Here is a 19,953-nt window from a genome sequence, read left to right on the forward strand (position 1 = left end):
CCTTTTTAAAAATAAAATTATCTAGAAATAAAATCTAGATCTTGAGGACATTCTTCTTCTTCTTCTTTTTAATTTTTTTGGCATAGGGAATTTTGAATTTTGTTTGATCATCCTGGAAGAAAAATATATTTGGGGAGTAGAAAGCACATTTTGTACGGCTCAGCTTCTGCAAAGAGTAAAAAGGGAACAGGACATCCCTGAATTGGGTAGTACATGAGATCGTCTTGATGAGTGCGGATTCTTTTTGCTTGTTTGTTTAAACCTGGATCTTTACAATGCTGTTATTGATCTGTCCAGCTTACTGTAAAGTCTCAGGTCACTGTGGCCTTGTAGAATAATAAGCTGTCAGGTGACCCAGGAAGCAGCCCAGGATTCCCAGTCTTGCCATTTGTTAGTGAGGTACAAAGGTGTTTCAGTAGTTTCTAATGCTAAGATCGCATGATGTGAAATGAGGAAAAGTACTGCAGAGATAAATGCCCTCCACCCAAGTTCAAGCACTTGTGGAGTTTCAGCTGCTATTAGTCTTTGAGTAACAGATCGTGTCAATGGCCAGAAGGCTGCAGCAGGAGGATGGTCGTGAGTTCTCATTGTGCAAATACATTCATTGGATTGCTTTCACTATCCTTAAAGCTGAGAAAAGGGATGTGTGAGCCTAATTTTGTGACCTTACTCGTTCAAGGCTGGCCTCTTTAAAATAAAATCTATATCTATATCTATATCTGTATCTGTATCTGTATCTGTATCTATATCTATATCTATATCTATCATCTATCTATCTAATTTATAAAATATTTCACATTTTTTTAAATTTAGAAGTAGCTCCAAGTTTGAGGCATTAATTACTTCAACAATCTTTTATATTTGCTATAACATAGAATTTTCTTTTTCAAACATGAGTGCATACCTAGAAATGCCTCCAAAATAAGATATAAACATATAGCACTAAGATAATAAAATAATTATTGGGGACAATTTTAATTAGTTCAGTTGATAGAGTTGGGAAACCTGTAAGCTTGCTTCAAACCTGGCTCTCTAGGAATGATGAAAAGAGAGGCTAATTGAATTCTAGAAGGCAGAACACACAGATCTTTTAAGTCCAACAGCAGGCTACTGCATGTGTGATTTGCAGCCTGGAGTTTTAATTTCACTTAGACATTTTGAAAATGAGTATAATCCTTCAATGAAGAACCATGTATTTGCTATTGCTACTGTTACCATCAAATTCACAGAAGAATACTCAATTCTAAAAATAAAGCATAGACGTGAAAGCTTTAGGACTGGGGATGTGCCCCGGTTGGTAAAGTGTTTGCCTGTGTGAATGAAGTCCCGGGTTCGATCCTCAGCACCATGTACAGTGGGTGTGATGGCACATGTTGGTGGTGTTAGCACTTAGGAGATCAGAGATTCAAGGTTATGCTTGGTTGTATAGGGAATGGAGACTAGCATGGTACACATGAGACTCTGTCTCAAAAGAAAAAATAATGTATCAGGACAGTTGCCTAGATTCATCAGTAGTCAACACTGGCCATTTGAAAGTAGTATATTAGCAACCTTGGAAGGCAGAGACAGGTGGATCTGATTTTGAGGCCAGTCTGGTCCACAGAGTGACTTTCAGGACAGCAAGGGCTACACAGAGAAACCCTATCTGGAGAAAATGAAAAATGACAAAAAAAAAAGCAGTAGACAACATTTATTAAACTTTGGCTAAAGGAGTAAAAAGGAGCAAGCAGCCCGTCATATACAGACCTTTAGTCTGAGTGAAGGATGCAGAATTCCCACAGTACGGGCCTGAGTCCCGTACTGTAGGATGCATTAGCCTACATCAGGTGTCTGTGCTGAGCAATGCGTCTCAAAGTTACATCGATATCATTTCAATCAAAACCCTCACGGCATTTCTTGGGTTGGTGAATCAATTAATTCATCAATCACTGAAACCCGGTTGCATTATGTTGTCCTCGTTGGCTTTGAAACAACGGCTCCTCCTATCTCAGCCTCCCATGCAATAATACATAAAGGCTTGTGCCACTATAGTGGCACAATAGTCTGTTGAGTATGCTTGGAAAACATGTTTAGCTTTAGTTTTGAGCAGTGTGATCTACAAGTATTTGATCTATTTGTTATATTGTAGAAGGATGATGTAATAATGACCTTAAAACACCTTGTTTCCTGTAGAACATACAATGAACAACACACTTGTGTTTTCTTCACAGCTCAGAGAAGTAGTTGTGCTTCCTGCTTGCTAGATAGACACAAACACCATGGATTGACACTAACTTATCTAAGGGCATGGCAGCAGATTGCAGATGAAAGCTAAAACAGAGCTTGTGTAGCAACGATAGTTCAAATATGGAAAATTATATTTGATAATGTTATTGATTTCATTAGCATCTACTAATTTTATGTGATAGTGGTTTCATTATGAATTTTTATGCATGTATATCATGTATTTTGATCATATTCACCTTATCTACAGTTCTTGATACTTTTGTTGACATTCTTGAATGCTTCCATACAACAGTCCTGTAATTTTTTTCTCCCCAGTTTGTGGTTACTTTTCCTGGGGTGGTTTTAAAGCGTCTGCATTATTTCTTTGAATGCATTTTTTACAGACAATTCCTATCCACCAGAGGAAAACGATTGCACTTTCTTCTGGAATTGCATCATCAGCCCTCCCTGCAGATTATCTGGTTGAAATTAATAAAATTTTACTCACTATGGATGACATCGAATTATCCCTTAATATTCCTGAGCTCAACACCACTGTCTATGAAGACTTCTCTTTCCAGGAAGACTCACTGAAGGTAAAATTCCAAGTGCTGAACTGCAGTAGCCATGGTTAACAGAAAAAATACAGAAACAATGCAAGGATTCCCTCCCTCCCTCCCTCCCTCCCTCCCTCCCTCCTCCCTCCCTCCCTCCCTCCCCTTCCTCCTTCCCCCTTTCTTCTTCCCTCCCTCCCTCTTGATTTTTAAAGACAGGGCCTCCTGGGATAGCCCAGGATAATTTGATGCTCACATCCCCACTCCTTTTGCCTGTTGGGAGCTGGGGGTTACAGGCACGAACCACCGTGCTCAGATGGAAGTTGATATTGTACTTACTTAAGATGGTCGAAATCCTTGATTTTTCCAAGTTACTGATAATGTGTATAAATAGTGAAACATTACTGTGTTCACTGGTGGGACAGAATAATTTTTTTCAATTTAAAAAAAATGTAGGTTTATATTTTTGTGTATGCACGGTTACTCGCAACAGCAGAGACCTTATTCTAATCAGATACAAACTTGATTGTCACTTGTGTCAAATGATGTCAGGCCATCCATATTGATTTAAGATTGGCTAGTTGCCCGGGTGTGGAATTGCATATTGATTGCAAGTTAAAGTTTTCAGTTCTTAAAAAGTTTCTTTTCCATATATTTGATTGTATTCATAATAAAATCTCTGACAAAACTGACACGTTTGATGGGTTTGATAACTCATTTTCTCATTTAAGCTACCGTGATTAGGCTCTTAAACTCTAATTGCGGATCTAAGCCTTTCCCTAACTTCATAGAATGTTATTAAAGCCTTTCCTACGTCCTGCTTGGGAGTCAGTCAGAACATTTGGGAGGGCTCTTTACAGTCTACCATTGGGATGCTGGTATTCCTCACATTTTGGTGATTTTTATATAGAACATTCCCCAGTTTGCGAATGCAACAGTAATTATCCTCAGTGTTATTTTAAATGAGTATTATAGCTGTAAACCTCTGACTGTGATTCTATTGTTTTTATTACTTTACTGGATTCTGTGTTTGTATGGTGATGTTTGCAGAATATCAAAGATCAGCTGGACAAACTTGGAGAGCAGATTGCAGTTGTTCATGAGAAGCAGCCAGATGTCATCCTTGAAGCCTCCGGTCCTGAAGCCATTCAGATCAGGGACATGCTCACTCAGCTGAATGCAAAATGGGACAGAGTGAATAGAATGTACAGTGATCAGAAAGGGTATGTGTGAGTTAAATGAATATTTAACCTTAAGTGACGTGAGTATAAGTTCATGGGTCACTGAAAGAGTCCATGTGTGTATTAGGATCATGAAAACCATTTCCTGTATCTTTTCTAATATGACCTGCTTAATAAATACAGTTGAGCCCCATTCCTTAAAGAGAAATGTGATCATAGGCCACAACAATTTACAACATACTATCTTAATAGTATGGGAATACCTTTAGTTTTTAGCATAAAATAGTCTCTCTCTCTCTTTTTACTTAAGGATTTTATTAATGTTCCTTTCTTCTACATGCCTTGATTAATATGAATGAAGAGCAAAGGTAGCTTCAGATAATTGGAATCCATATGAATGTTTTGCAGCTTTTCTGTTACTAGACTTTGAACAGGGGCCTGTGAATAGGAGTAAAGAGAAATGGGTACGATTTTTTCTTTTCAGTAGCTGTGAAAATAGTGAAATGCAGATACAGAGTGAAATAGCCCAATAAAAAGTACCTTGCAAGAGGGAGGTTATCACAGAGTAATTAATACACTGGAAATATTCAGACACAAAAACAAGGTGTTCCCAAAAAGTGTAGCTCTCCAATTCATGCAACTGTTCAATTATTGAAGAAATAGAACTTAATGGCTGTGTTGCTATGTAGATGTTTTTGAATGGCGTCTTTGTGTAATTAGGGAACATCCTATGTACATTATGATTCATATCTCTTGTTGGAACTGGGATAGTAGTTACTTTCCTCACTGCTGACACAAATACCCAGTCAAAGGAACTTAAAGGAGGACGGTTGTTCTGGCTGTGCATTCAGGGGATACAGATCGAATGACAGGCAAATCAGGAGGAGGCTGTCTGGTCACCTTACATCAGCAATCAGGAAGTGGAGAGAGAACAGGAAGTAGGGTAAAATAAAACCTCCAAGCTTCCCTCTCTCCCCCATTTATTTATTTATTTATTTATTTATTTATTTATTTATTTATTTATTTATTTATTTATTTATTTTGCTTTTCAAGATGAGGTTTCTCTGTGTAACAGTCCTGGCTGTCCTCAAACTCGTTCTGTAGACCAGGCTGGTCTTGAACTCAGAGAAATCTTCCTGCTTCTGTTTCCCAAGCACTGGGACTAAAGCTGTGCATTACCAACACCCAGCTTCCTTAGACAAGTTTTCGTGCACCCACAGTTAAATGCTGACTGGCTCCATTTTGCCTCATTTTTCTTAAACAAATGACCAATTTTTCCCCGTAACTTTTCATGCCCTTATTGTTGGTAATAATGTCATGATATAAAATTATTTTATATTTATTCTGTTCTACTAATTATGATTTATTATACCATCAATTTTAAATACCATATTTTTATTTTTAATTTGTAAATTTCTTTTATCCAGCTTAGTAAAATTCCCCTTAGATGTTGTAGAATAATTATTCTTTTCTTGGCCTTTGTTCTAACTTGAAATGAAGACTTCTAACAATAAAACCACATGCATTCTAAGAGAATAGAATAATTAATAACTGTAAGGATATAAATTTGAGTGGATTAGCATGCTTACAATTAATCAAAAGTGACTTTGTAAGTCAGAGAAGGCAAAAAAGTCTTTAAAAAAGCAGAGCGAGTGGGCAGGGAGGAGGCAGAAAAATGGGTGGGATGGTGTTCACACAATTTTGCATTTGGGGAGAGGCTCATTTCTCAGAAGGGAATTACTAAACACAACTTTCCTTGAAAAAGAGTTTTGTAGAGTCAGAAGCCATGATTTCACTCAATTTAAACTCTTCAGTTTGAATGAGATGTGATTGACTGGCATTATTATTATTACCATCACAATTTTTTTAAAAAAGAATTGTATCCAGGTAGTTCCACAAATCTAGGAAGCGCCTCTGATTCTGTTTCATGTACTCCAGGTCTTTTGCCAGGGCTGTGGAGGAATGGGGGCAATTCCACCATGACCTTAATGACCTGACACAGTGGATATCTGAAGCCGAAGACCTCCTAGTAGATACCTGTGCTCCAGATGGCAGCCTGGACCTGGAGAAAGCCAGGACACACCAGCTGGTGAGCAATTCCCATCCCAGGAGGGGGATGCATGGGAAGAGTGGATGCGTGTTTAGATGTCGTTGCTAAGATGTGTTACAGAAGTTAGAACTAAATCTATTGATTTTTCACATATACATTCATCGCTATAATTTTTATCACTGTCATTTTTATTCTACTCGTATTTTCCACTTTTATTAAAATTTCTAAGAAACTTTGGCCATCATACAGTTTATAATCAGGATTTTAAAAGAGGTTAAAAAGAAAAAAACACACTCTAAAGTAGCTAATTTGAGAAACAGTTGCCTTTTAAAATATTTTAAAAGACATTTCTGGAAATTTTATGTTCAGAATAACAAAACAGTTTGTATCTGAGGCTGCGTCAATGACAGAAAACTATATGCATAGTCACCTGAGCTTTCTGCTCCTAAACACATAGGCATCGTGTGTGTGTGTGTGTGTGTGTGTGTGTGTGTGTGTGTGTGAGAGAGAGAGAGAGAGAGAGAGAGAGAGAGAGAGAGAGAGAGAGAGAGAGAATTGTTGTCAAGGTATACTATCCTTGATGGACAGGGCAAGCCTCTTGTAGGACTCAGCCTTTCGGATATGTAGCACAATAACAAAATCAGCTCTGCTGACACTATAGGACATTAAAGAGAGTAATGGAGTGAACACAAGTTTAGTCTTCCGTTGACAAAGGTGTTTCTTGTTTAACTATGTTTTCAAAATGTATTTTCTGTAGACAGTTCAGGGGGAGTCAAAAGCAGTGCACCCACCTCCACTTGTCCAAGTTACAGATAGGTATTTAGACTAAACTTTAAAGTAGCCCTTTAGCTTGTTAGTATAAAATCTTTTGCAGAATGAGACAACATCTCCATAAAATGCACAGTGAGAATTGTTTATAAGTAGCTGGACATAAAAGTTGTATTGGACAAATATTTTTTTCTGTGCCTGCGTGTGTATGTTACAAGATGCTTTTACATACTTGTTTAGAAGAAGATAGGCAGTTTACTTTAATCACATGTGATTGATGCTCTTGTTTGGATGTAAACAGCTGATATTTGTTTCTTGTTATTAAGGTGTCCTATGTCAGTATGTTTTGCCTGGTGACATTCATGAGGATAGGTTCAATTTCCAGATAGCTTTCATTTCCATGTGTCCCTGGAAATGTAATTAACCTGTTTGAAAACACATTTTCACGAACATAAAAGCCCTCCCAAGAATTTGTTTCTGGAGCTCTTAAATTGATGCTGCAATATTGGGTGCACTTATTAAGGTATCTGATCAATTGGATTAAGTGGTGGAAATTCATAGTGTGTAATCTGTCATAGGAACTGGAAGATGGCATCAGCAGCCACCAGCCCAGCCTGATAGCTATAAACCAAACTGGGGAGGGCATTGTGCAGAGACTCCGCCCCCCAGATGCAAGCTTCCTGAAGGATAAACTGGCTGGTTTGAACCAACGCTGGAATACCCTAGTAGCCGAGGTGAAGGATCGGCAGCCCAGGTGATGATTCAATTCTGAATATTGGGCAGAGGGATGAAGATTTCATGTAAAATACATATTATCTGATATAATACCATGATATAAATATTGGTGACATTTACGACTTCCACTGTCCATGTTCCTTGTGACTATTTTTAGGTTGTCTAAAAAGCTCACTGTTCTGTTCAGATGTCCTATGTACACAATTTTCTTTGGGGCTGGGGTGATGGCTCAGTCAATACAATGCTTGCCATCCAAGCATGGAGACCCTAGTTCTGATCTCTGGCACCCATGTGAAATGTTGTAATGGTGTTTTTCTGTGGCAAAGAGAGGTTTCTTTGATGAGGGATGGGAATTTACTTGAGAGTAAGCATAAATATTTAGACTGCACTTAGGAATTATGCTGATTTAGTTAAGTGGCAGTTGTAAGTTCACATCCAAGGTCCAATTCTTCACTAGTCTTGGTCATTGGCCAAGTTTCCAGTACCAGGCATGGCTTCTATTTTGCTGAGTGGGCCTTAAGTCCAGTAAGAGAGCTGTTGGTTGCACAATGGTATTATGCCACTATTGCACCCTTAGAATTACTGTACCATACTGGTCACCATAGCACTTCTGATCAGTGTTTCCTTTCTACAAAAGAGAGATATGTTGTCAGACAGCTTTATGAGGATTAAATGAGACAGCATTTGAAAAATATTTATGTCTTAAGTTTTTATTGTGAACATTTGAAATGTCCATTTCTTATAATAGTTTCTCTTGAACTTATTCTCTCAGCATGTTATTGCTAATGGTCAATTAATTTAATCAATTTCATCAAGATTCTCTGAGCCTTGTGTTTAGCATTGGGGATTCAAATGTCACAAAGAATTCAGACTGAGAAGATAAAGTTTAAAGGGGGAAAAGTGTGATTAAAGCAAACATCCACATTTAGTTGTTGCCACAGAGGCAGGAATGATGGGCTGAGGAATTTTGTATTAATGAAGAGGGATACTGAAGCTGAGTGTTGAGGCATCATGGCAGGGGTGCTCGATAGAGCAGGTGACTTGCTTCGTGGCTAGGGAACAAAATAGGTAAAAGGCAAATGAGGCTCTGTGTCTGATTCTCCTTCAAGGTCACACCCTCCATGAACTGAAGACTTCCCGCCAGCTTTATAAAATTTCCACCACTGCCCAATAGCCTTATAGGTCTCTGGGGGGATTTCAGAGTTAAACTGTGCTAACTGTGCTAACCTTCTCTTGAAGAGATGTAGAAGTGGGAGATGTAGGAGGTGTGAGTACCACAGGCATGGCCATGTGAGACACAGTATGGCAAGGGCAAGTGCTTCTGAACTTGTGTGCTGTGTTCATTTTGGCTGCTGCGAAGACATTAAAAACAGTCACAGAAATTCCCCTGGAGAATTTCAAATGGAAATCTGCAGAGTCTGGTAGTTATTCCTCTCCAAACTAACAAGATGACTTTAACACATATTTTACTCATTTTTTGGAAGTGAAAAGGATAATGGATCTCTTTCTTAGCTTCTTGTGTTTTCACTAAAGCAATATTTGTTTTCATAAATTCATATTAAACTTCACTTCTGTTCTGTAACCTATTTATATTGGGGCCACCTTGGAACTCTAAGAGGTCCAGAATCATTTAGAATTACCTCACTGTTCAGTTTGTTTTTGTATTGAGTGTCTGCATGTAAATATTTGCACAGTTTTAGAATTCATAGTGCTATTCCTTAATAAGCAATTCCTCCTATCCAGTGTTTGGTCAGGTATTTGTGATTTGTTTCTATTCTTAGGGATAATAAGGTATACATTATATTTAGTTAGTTTGTGGATGAAAATTTTGCATGTCTCAAATCGGTCTTACTGAAATTGCTTGATAATATTAGTTTCTTTTATAATTCTAGTTTTAAAACATAAAATTAGTTATGATTATAAAACAATTGAAATTTAGTTTTTGAGTGTTTTTGGAACAAAAGAACTATATAAGTATTTTGGGTGTTCCCAAAGTTGTTAGATTAATCTTTCTTATTCATTTTATTATTATTCCAACCACCATCATTAATTGCTTCACTTTTTTCTCTTGAAGCTGCGTTTTATTCTTTTTAAAAATAAGTTATTTTTTAAGTAATTTTCATTAGGTTTACAAGTATTACAATAGTACTAAATATACTTTTCCAATGTGACAGTTATATCTATTGTGTCATTATTTTATGCTTCTTATGGTTAAAAATATAAAAGGTAGCATAGAAATGTGAATTCCCATTAGGGATGACACAGTGTAATTCATTAAAGTGTTGCACTTCATTTCCAATCAGCATCTAATTGCAGTAGCTTTAAAAATAATGATGCCACTAACCTCTTAATAGCATTCAAACTCTGTTTAATTTTTAAATCTACAATCTTATTTATCGCATAGGTTCTGGTCATACTTTCATCTCCCGACAGATGGCTGGTATTCCTCGATGTTATTCTTACACCATTAAAAAGATCTAATTAGGGAGTTCTGCTTTCGTATTCAGCTCATGGCTTCACTTGCCCCCTTTGAGATTCCTTTTTGTAATGCATTTATTATATTTATATTAGTGCACCAACCAAGCATAAATGTGTGTATTTCTCTAATACTTGTAGGAGATTTCAGTGCTCAGTCCTCATTCATACTTTTGCTGTCATTCGTGTAGAATGGAGTAATACTCACTGCCTTAGGTGAAGAAAATATAAAAGGATGTCTTTCTGTCTCCATGGAGAACTCAGGGAAAATTATGCATTTTTTCCTTATTATTTTACACAAGGACATTTTCGTTTCTCCTTAACTAATACTTTATTATGAAATAATAGCTGAATTAAAAAATTCCTTTGTGGCTTGCCATTTAATTTTTTATGGTGAGAAGGTAATACTTTTCTTTCAGTGTGTCTGAATTTAATAAAGGCAAAAAATCTCTTTAGTCTTACATATAATCTTTAGTATGGTAGTCTGTATACATGGCTATTATTATATATATATATATATATATATATATATATATTATAATTATTGCTTCTGTTGGGGTTATGGGGTCAGGATTTCCAAAACAAACCTATATTGTTCTGCTGATTTGGTGATTTCTGTCAATAATTTCCATGCTATGTTCTCCTAGGCTGAAAGGAGAAAGTAAGCAAGTGGTTGGCTACAGGAGACGGCTGGATGAGTTTGTCTGCTGGCTAGCAAAGGTGGAGAGTGCTGTGCAAAAGAGGTCAACCACTGACCCAGAGGAAAACCCACAGGAATTAACAGTAAGCAATTTGTCTCTGGATTTCCAGAGCCTTCTGATGCAAGAATAAGATAGTTTTGACTGAAGTGGAGAGGAATTTCTTTTTTCTTTCTCTCTTTTTGTTTTCTTTCTTTCCTTTTTTTTTTTTTTTTTGGTTTTTCGAGACAGGGTCTCTCTTTGGAGCCTGGCCTGGCACTCACTCTGTAGACCAGGCTGGCCTCGAACTCACAGAGATTCACCTTTTTCTGCCTCCCGAGTGCTGGGACTAAAGGCATGTGCAACCCTCCCCCTGTCGAAAGAATTTCTTTTTTTAAAAGCAAGCAACCATTATTTTGGTCATGCAGGGATCAAGCAGAAGATAAGTATCCATGGTCTTGGTATTAGATTAGGATATTTAGACTATTTTGAAGTAACAGAATACAGCACAGCCATGAAGTATAGTTTTTACTTTTAGATTTGGAAAGCTGATTGTTATTTGTCACAGTGACTTTTACAAGAAAATCCTGGGTGTTGTGCACTTAAGTCATTGCAGGTTGAAGTTGGCTCAGTGTTACAGCTCAGCAATCAGATCTCCCTTGTTGATCTGTAGCCAAAGGGAATTTGTAGTCGTTGTACATCTGCACATGTGCACACATACTCTGTAAAAATATGTGAGGATATGTAGATACCTAAATACCACATCTCTGTGAATATTCATATCCACAAGCATTTGTAGTTTGTGTTAAGATTTGAAACATCATTAGTAGAACAGTGACCAGAATCTGTTTTCAAGAGGAAATCGTGGAACTGGCAAGATGGCTCATCAGATAAAACATTCACCTTGATAGTCTGATGACCTGATTCAATCCCTTACCCTTGTAAATCTGGATGTGATGGTATTCCTCTGTAGTGTGGGTATTCCTACAGCCAGATGCTGGGTACAGACGGGAGAAACTATTTAGAAGCCTGAGGGCCAGCTAGCCTGGAGTCCTCAGTACAAGAGAAACCAACCCCACTTAAGTAAGGTAGAAGGAGAGAATCAACTCCCAAAATTTGCCATCTGACCTCCACATTTATGTACACACACACACACACACACACACACACACACACTCACATTTAAAATAGTAGCATAAAAAAGATTGTTTGAATGAGAAAGTATAAATAGACACATATAAAACTATACTCAAAAGGTATTTACCTATTTTGAAGAGACATTTTGCCCATAGAGAAGTATTGTCAAAGTTGAGAAAGAAGCTTTTAGTAATGATGGAAAAATACATGGCAATCATTTATTAATTTTTTTTCCTTGAAGTATGAGAATACCCACTATTCCTGCTTTATCTGAAGAGTCAAGAATTTTCTTCAAATGTCCTGTTTGTAAAGGTTTTGAAAGATTTAGAAAGGATAGAACAGCATGTTAAGATGGAGAAGTAAGGGGGTGATGAGAAATGAACCTTAACAATGAAAATATAGTATGAGATCCTTGTGAAGGGTGGGCAGGGAATGAGCGAAAATAAGATAGCATGTGTTGGGCCTCAAGAGATGGCCCAGCAGATCAGAGCACTAATTGCTCTTGCAGAGGACCCGAGTTCAGTTCCCAGATTGCAACTGCCTGTACCTCTAGCTTCAAGAACTGTGATACCCTCTTTTAATCTCTGCACTCAATGTACATACGTACCCACCAACATATACATCTATCTCACTAAAAATAATGAAACAGAGTGTGTGCTTGTACTTACATATATGCAAACATGCACGTGAGTCTATGTTGATGCCCTGTCTGTGAGAGTGTGTAAACTTGCTTTCCATGTAAGAATCCTGAACCCGGAATTTATAAGAATATTTTCCCAAGAGAGTTCAATAACCTTCCCTCAGAAACTTCTAACTACCTGTCTTGTGATGACGCTTTCAGGACTTAGCCCAAGAGATGGATGTTCAGGCTGAAAACCTCAGATGGCTGAACAGAGCAGAACTGGAAGTGCTTTCAGATAAAAACCTGAGTTTGCGTGAAAGAGACAAACTTGCCGAAGGTTTGAGAAGCGTAAACGTGACATGGAACAAGGTGTGCGTGTGGGAATTCTGTAACATGTTTCTCATGTTTGTTGACTTTTAGAATTATACTTTTGTGTGTGAGAGAGAGATGAGAGAGGGAGGGAGAGGAGAGAGAGGAGAATGATCATAGATAAGGGGACAGCTTTTGGGGGTTGGTTCTTTTCTTCCACTTTAGGCTCTAGGGATCGAACTCAGGTTGGCAGGCTTGGTGGCAAGCACCTTTCCCAGCTGAGCCATCTTGCTGACCCATATTTACTGATTTTTATGATTACAAATTTTGTTCCCTTGCTGCTGCAGATGTATTCTTCTTAAAGAATGGTTGATATTGTACATTGGACTTTTTTCTTTTTTTAAAGATTTATTTATTTACTATGTATACGGTGTTCTACCTGCATGTATCCCTGCAGGCCAGAAGAGGGCGCTGGATCTCATTGCAGATGGTTGTAAGCCACCATGTGGTTGCTGGGAATTGAACTCAGGACCTCTGGAAGAGCAGTCAGTGCTCTTAACCACTGAGACATCTCTCCAGCCCGTACATTGGATTCTTTGTTCTAGGGGATCTGTATATTATGTAGCACACCAAGTTGTGAATGTCTGTTGGAATTTGGCAGTAAAATGCCAGTCATTTCATTCTGAAAATGAGTATCTTAAAATGGCTTGATATGGAGCATGACTTTTCCACATCTGTTTATTTTTGGTGATTTTATTCCTACAGTATGTATTTATTATTAGGATCCAGTGGAATTTAATGACATCTGACAAAAATTACGAGATGAGAGTTAATGTCCCTATATGATTACTTGGTTCTGTAGTGATTAAAGGTAGATGGGATCTTAGGGTTCTGTTTATTTTGTCTGTGTACCCCTTGGGTACATGTATGTGGTACATGTGAGACATTGAATGGGTGTGTCCTGCCCTTGGCTGTCAGTAACTTAATTATCTTTTCAGTCCTATCAAACTGGAAGTCATGGCAGATATGTTGGCCTACATCTTACATTTGGGAGGTTATAGTTAAAATCAATCTGGGTTACATAGTAAGATCCTGTCTCGAAAAGAAAAGAATAAGAAGAGGAGAAGGATAAACTAGAAGAAGAAAAGAGTTGAGAAGGAAATAGGATTACCCTGTATGTAATACACACACACACACACACACACACACACACACACACACACACACACACACACACACACACACACACACACCCCAATTCACTGTCATCGGCTTTTTCCATATACTTGATGGATGGTTTGAAGGACATGTAGATGCCTACATGTGATAAGGCAAATGAGGACAAAAGTTTGATCTCTAGATGTTGATTGGCCTTGAATGCTTCTGCACAATTCTTTCTGCTTTCCTTATGTTGGAAAAAAATAGCATAAATTGGACTACATTTCACTAGTTCATATTGCTACTGACTTGTCCCAGGCTACCATCATCTCTGGAAAAGCCCACCTCCCTAGACTCCTCAGCTATTGTTCTCAGCATTATCTCAGCAAGGCAGCCTGAGATTTGTTAAGACATAAGTGAGATCCAGTAACTGCCTCGAACAATGTCCACTAATGATTTTCCATCTCACCGGGAGTAAAGCCAATGTCCTTCCTGTGATTTATAAGGCCCCTCGCAGGCTGACTTGCTGCCACCTTGGACTTTATCTGATGCTCTCTCTCCTGCCCTATTCTCCAGACATATTGGCTCTTATGTCACTTGCTAAATCCATTTGTATATATTAAACCAGGGCATACATTTTTATTAAACAGAGTGTGTTAGATGGTATAGTGGAGGAAATGGTATGGCAGTCAGTTTGAGAGCACTGTGCTAGACAACACTAAAGCTTCCTTTACTTCAGGAATTGAATTAACATAGATTGTTTTTTTCCTTTTTTTAAAATTTAAATTAGGAACAAGCTTCTTTTACATGTCAATCCCAGTTCCCTCTCCCTCCCTTCCTCCCCTGCCCCCCACTGACTCCCTATCCCATCCCCTTTCTGCTCCACAGGGAGGGTGAGGCCTTCCATGGGTGTCTGTAACATCATTTGGAACAGGGCCTAGACCCTCTCTGTGTGTCTAGGCTGAGAGGGTATCCCTCTGTTTGGAGTGGGCTCCTAAAGTCCATTCATGTACTAGGGGTAAATACTGATCCAATACCAAAGGGCCCATAGATTACCCAGACCTCCAAACTGACATCCACATTCAGGGGGTCTGAAACAGTCATATGCTGGTTTCCCAGCTATCAGTCTGGGTCCATGAGCTCCCCCTTGTTCAGGTCAGCTGTTTCTGTGGGTTTCTCCTGCCTGGGTCTTGACCCCTTTGCTCATCACTCCTTCCTCTTTGCAACTGAATTCCAGAGTTCAGCTCAGTGTTTAGCTGTGGGTGTCTGCTTCTGCTTCTATCAGCTACTGGATGAAGTCTCTAGGATGGCGTATAAAGTAGTCATCAATCTCATTATCAGAGAAGGGCATTTAAGGTAGCCTCTCTACTATTGCTTATATTTTTATTTGGGGTCAACCTTGTAGATTTCTGGACATTTCCCTAGTGCCAGATTTCTCTTTAAACCTATAACAGCTCCCTCTATTATTGTATCTCTTTTCTTGCTCTCCTCTATTCTTCCCCTTACTGTATCTTTCTGCTATCTCATGTCCTCCTCTCTCCGTCCTCTTTGAATTAACATATATTTTAATATTGTCCACTTTGTAGAATTATGACATGCAAGACAAAACAATGCTTACTGTGTGGGGAATCTTACACATGTTAGGAACTACTCTGGAGTATTTCATTCACTGGATTCTGTTATGTATGAGTAGATTTTCACCTCATCCCTGGTTCATGTAAGGCACCATTTTAAGAATGAGGAATATAGGAAAAATGATACTGCCTATCACTTAGTGGGTTTGTCATGGATGTCATGGATAAGACAACAAGACCAGCAATTAAAATTTGGAAGCCAGGGCTGGGCGGTGGTGGCACACGCCTTTAATACCAGAACTTGGGAGGCAGAGGCAGAGGCAGGCAGATTTCTGTGAGTTCCAGGTGAGCCTGGTCTACAATAGCTAGTTCCAGGACAGCTAGGGCTACACAGAGAAACCCTGTCTCAGGAAAAAAAAATGGAAGCTAGGAACATATAGGGGATGCTTAGCACACTTTGGGGTAACCAAAGAAGGCTTGTGGGAGGAGATCTTATCTAGGCTAACTTATAAAACATGAGTGAGGGAAGAAGGAATGGGCTTTGTACAGGGGGAAAGACAGCAAATGGAAGGGTCTAGAGGAGGCACAATAAAGTACATCTGTGTCCTAGAACAGTAACCCCAGAGACCAGGTCCTGGTGCATTGACCATGTGTGGTGCTCTGTGGAATTTGAGCTCTATCTTGAGAAGAATTCTCTACTTTGAAGAAAATGGCAGCTATTGTTGTTTTTAAGCAGATTTGTATTTGAAAGATCCCATAGCTATCTATCCTGCAGGGAAGGATGGAGTCACCCTAGTAATCGATACAGAAAGATCAGATAGAGTCTTGAGAGAAGATTACAAAGGCCGTTTCAGGGAAGATAGTGACTATGAATTGAGATTTGGATGTGTCTGAGTAGCCACTTGACAGAGAGCTCAATGGAAGTTATATGTTATTGGGGGGAGGGTCCTTAGCCTCTGAAAACTCCATATAGGAAATGGTGGGCATTCGATGGATGAACAGAAAACTGAGCTGGTGAAGGAAACTTAGAGAGGCTGGAAGAAAGTCAGACTCACAGATGTTACAGGATTTGAGTTGCAAGGGGAGAGGACAGCTTTAGAGTCACAGTTGAGGATTGGTTGGCATTCTTGAGCTTAATATCCGGGGTGGTAAGGGCTCCAGTGAGATTATTGTGGAGATCGAAGGTGGAGATACTAGAGATACAAGCTTAGGTGTTAACCAAGAGAAGACTGATCGAGCTATCATTTAGAAGAGAGGCTGTCTTTATTTTCTCTCTGTGTTTGGCTTGATGCTACAGATATGCAGAGAAGTGCCTAGCGTACTGAAGACACTCACCCAAGAGCCCTGCTCTGCCTCACAGACTAGGATTACAGGTAAGATACCATTTATTCTTTAGGGACTATCTGTATCAGCATGGACACATTTACAGTATGAGCATCCTATTAGAATAACTATTGAAAAATCCTGCAATTGCTGTTCATAATCCTGAATTCATATTGTTGCTCAGTGTGGGAAATCATCACTTTTTTGGTTGAACAGATTTTTCTTTCCCTGCACTAAAGAACTAGCTGGATAGCCATGGTCCTGCTGAATTAAGGGGAGGGGCTATGTGGAAAACATGAAGTTAATTTAATGGAGAGATGCAGCTTTTCAAGTCATCAGGTATAACCTGCTATGACAACATGTATGTGGTGTGTATGATTTGTCCTGGATCATAGGGTGAGGGTTTTGAAAGCTCCAACTTCCAGGAATCAGTGCACTAGCAAATATTATTCCCTTAGACTCGGAGAATATTCTGTGTTTTCTCATGATTACTGTTTATTTCCTTCTATCTCTGTCCCAAGTAGATCCTAGAGCCACTGTCACTACTGCCTTGCAAACGCTCCTAGCCACCTTGCTCTGATTGCCATCTGTGAGTCTCCAGGCAAATTTCAGCTGTGATTAACCCTGGCCACCCGCTTCCCTTTGCCAGCTGCTGCTGGGGATTTTCTTAGTTTTGTTCAATGCCCTCCATGCCTCTCCCACCTCTGCCTTCAATTCCACTGCCCACCTGCTGCCTCCTACCCACCGTCACCTTTCCCATTTCTATCTCTTCCACCTCCTGTTTATTCTTCTCTCTGTTGTCTTCTGAGAATTCAAAAAAATATGTATTCACTTCTGGATATCGAAGCTTGTTTATGACTCAGTGTGTATTTTATATTACTTTATTTTCCCCAGCACCCTGCATCAGAAATCCCTGTGGCCCGGCTGGTTTTCCTGATTCATATCTGACACACTTGAAATGACATTTTGTTGATTCAAAAAAAAAAAAATTGCAGCTTTAATTCCAGAACCATAAAGAAAGGATTTTCTGTACCATGCACAGTTGCAGGACTTTATCTTTTTAAAAACATCATTATGACAAAAGAGCAGGGAAACTTTGTATATATCCTTAGATGTCTAAAAAACTGACAGCCAAACCACTTTGCATTAGGTTTGCAGTTTGTTTTCCTTACGACAATCATCCCCAGAACAGATATGTGATCTGAAGCCAAGTTCAGTGTGACTTTCCTTCTACACAAAATTCTTGCTTTAAGAAAATTCTGTAGTTTTAAAATTACATGTCTGTATATGTTTCTGTGCTGTGTGTATATGAGTGCAGGTGCCGGAAGAGGCAGGAAGAAGCCAGGTTCCCTAGAACTGGAGCTACTGACCATTGTGGGCTCTCCCTATAGATGCTGAAACTGAACTTGGGTTCTCTAAAGAGAAATGCATATTCTTAACTGCTGAGCCTTCTCTCCAGCCCCTATACAATGTTTTAGTTTAATAAGTTTTTTTTCCTTTTAAAAGGATGTTAAAAGTAAAATGAACCATTTTTTAAAAATAAATAATGCAAGAACATTTGGTTCATTGACAGTGTTGTGCAAGCTCCACCTCTGTGTAGCTTCAAAATATTTTCATTATTCTGAAGTTAGAGTTCTTGCCCCAGTAGCCTCTCAACATCCCTCCCCAAAATCAAACCAACTAAAATCCAGACAGTTGCATTGCTTTCACCACTGAGGCAAGTGGTTATCTTTTCATCCAAATTGACAAGGAGGGGGGATATGAAAATAAACAAACTCATGGTTACTAAATATACCACAATTGCTTCAGAAGCATGAAAATACCGTGATTAATAATGATAAATCTATTAAAATAATGGAAACAGGTGTGCATTTGTGAGCACCAAGATCGAGCCCTATCGATGTAGATGCAAGATGGATATTCAGCTAGTTGTTGCATATGTAAATTCTATTTGGCGAGGAGATTAAATACTTTAATTTAAAAATGTTGTGGGATCCAGGAATTCTACTTTGAGAAATCTCTGCTAAGGTAGAAAGTAGAGATGTGGAAAACACTATACACAGAAAGATTTTCCTTTTAAGCCTGGGTAAAGAACAGTTTTCAGAAGTCTACAGGTTCAGTGGAATGAAAGTATAAATAAGTCAGTCAGTGAGCACGTACATGTATTCTTATATAGATATTCACATTATGGCTAGCTAAGTGTGAGAGATGCAGTCCAGGTGTGGTAGTGTAGGACTTTTGTCACAGGAGGCAGAGGAAGGTGGATCTCTATGAGTTTGAGGCCAGCCTAGTCTACATAGAGAGTACCAGGCCAGCTAGGTCTATACTTTGAGACCGTGTGTCTCAGTGAGATGGGAGATGGGAGGAGGGTGCTGGAGAGAGGGAGAGAGAGAGGAGAGAGAGAGAGAGAGAGAGAGAGAGAGAGAGAGAGAGAGAGAGAGAGAGAAAGGAGGGAGGAGAGAAATAAAGTTGAAGGAAAAAGAACAAAAAGATTAGGAATAAATTGGCTTTATATTAAATAAGATACCTTCACCCAATGAAAGAGTGTTCCTAATTTTAGCATGCTTTGTGTGTGTTTATTTACTGATTTGCCTTTGTGTTAGTATTGATCAAAGGTGAATCATTGATGGCCTAGAATTTTATGAGGCTCCATGTTGTATTGTTATTGTGGTTATCAAATACATGTGCTTATTTCAAGCCACACCATTTCAACATGAAAAATAAGAACTTAGAGAAACAAACTTTTGCTTCAATACACATATATTCATGTCATAACTTGCATATCACAATCACCCCATCCTTTTGACTATTTCTGTTTGGGTACATCTTTTATTTCAGCTCACCCCAACGTCCAAAAGGTGGTGCTAGTATCCTCTGCATCGGATACTCCTCTGCATGCCCCAGAGATCTCAGTTCCTGCTGATCTGGATAAAACCATCACAGAACTGGCCGACTGGCTGGTATTGATTGACCAAATGCTGAAGTCCAACATTGTCACTGTGGGAGACGTGGAGGAGATCAATAAGACGGTTTCCCGGATGAAAGTAGGTGCAGAATGTAAAGGCTTGCCAAGGCAACTCCCTCACCTTGCATCTCATCTGTTTAGCCTACATTCTGATTAAATAAGTTTTAAAATGCCCCTTATCTGCCAAGCAGGACTAACTCCAAAGAGAAAACTTTTCTAC

General features: G+C 38.9%; 1 protein-coding gene across 7 annotated transcripts in view; it reads left to right on the forward strand.

Annotated features, from left to right (window-relative positions):
* Utrn (utrophin) overlaps window positions 1-19,953 on the forward strand; it is a 484,152-nt gene that overhangs the window by 207,284 nt on the left and 256,915 nt on the right. For all 7 annotated transcript variants that reach the window (XM_027402009.2, XM_027402014.2, XM_027402008.2 and 4 more), the window contains 8 exons: window positions 2,610-2,801; window positions 3,810-3,982; window positions 5,879-6,029; window positions 7,337-7,512; window positions 10,616-10,751; window positions 12,624-12,773; window positions 16,743-16,818; window positions 19,607-19,812. In XM_027402009.2, the coding sequence (XP_027257810.1) occupies window positions 2,610-2,801; window positions 3,810-3,982; window positions 5,879-6,029; window positions 7,337-7,512; window positions 10,616-10,751; window positions 12,624-12,773; window positions 16,743-16,818; window positions 19,607-19,812 (1,260 nt within the window). The remainder of the gene's footprint in view (window positions 1-2,609; window positions 2,802-3,809; window positions 3,983-5,878; window positions 6,030-7,336; window positions 7,513-10,615; window positions 10,752-12,623; window positions 12,774-16,742; window positions 16,819-19,606; window positions 19,813-19,953) is intronic.

The sequence above is a fragment of the Cricetulus griseus genome, chromosome 2, assembly GCF_003668045.3.
Source record: "Cricetulus griseus strain 17A/GY chromosome 2, alternate assembly CriGri-PICRH-1.0, whole genome shotgun sequence".
NCBI lineage: Eukaryota > Metazoa > Chordata > Mammalia > Rodentia > Cricetidae > Cricetulus > Cricetulus griseus.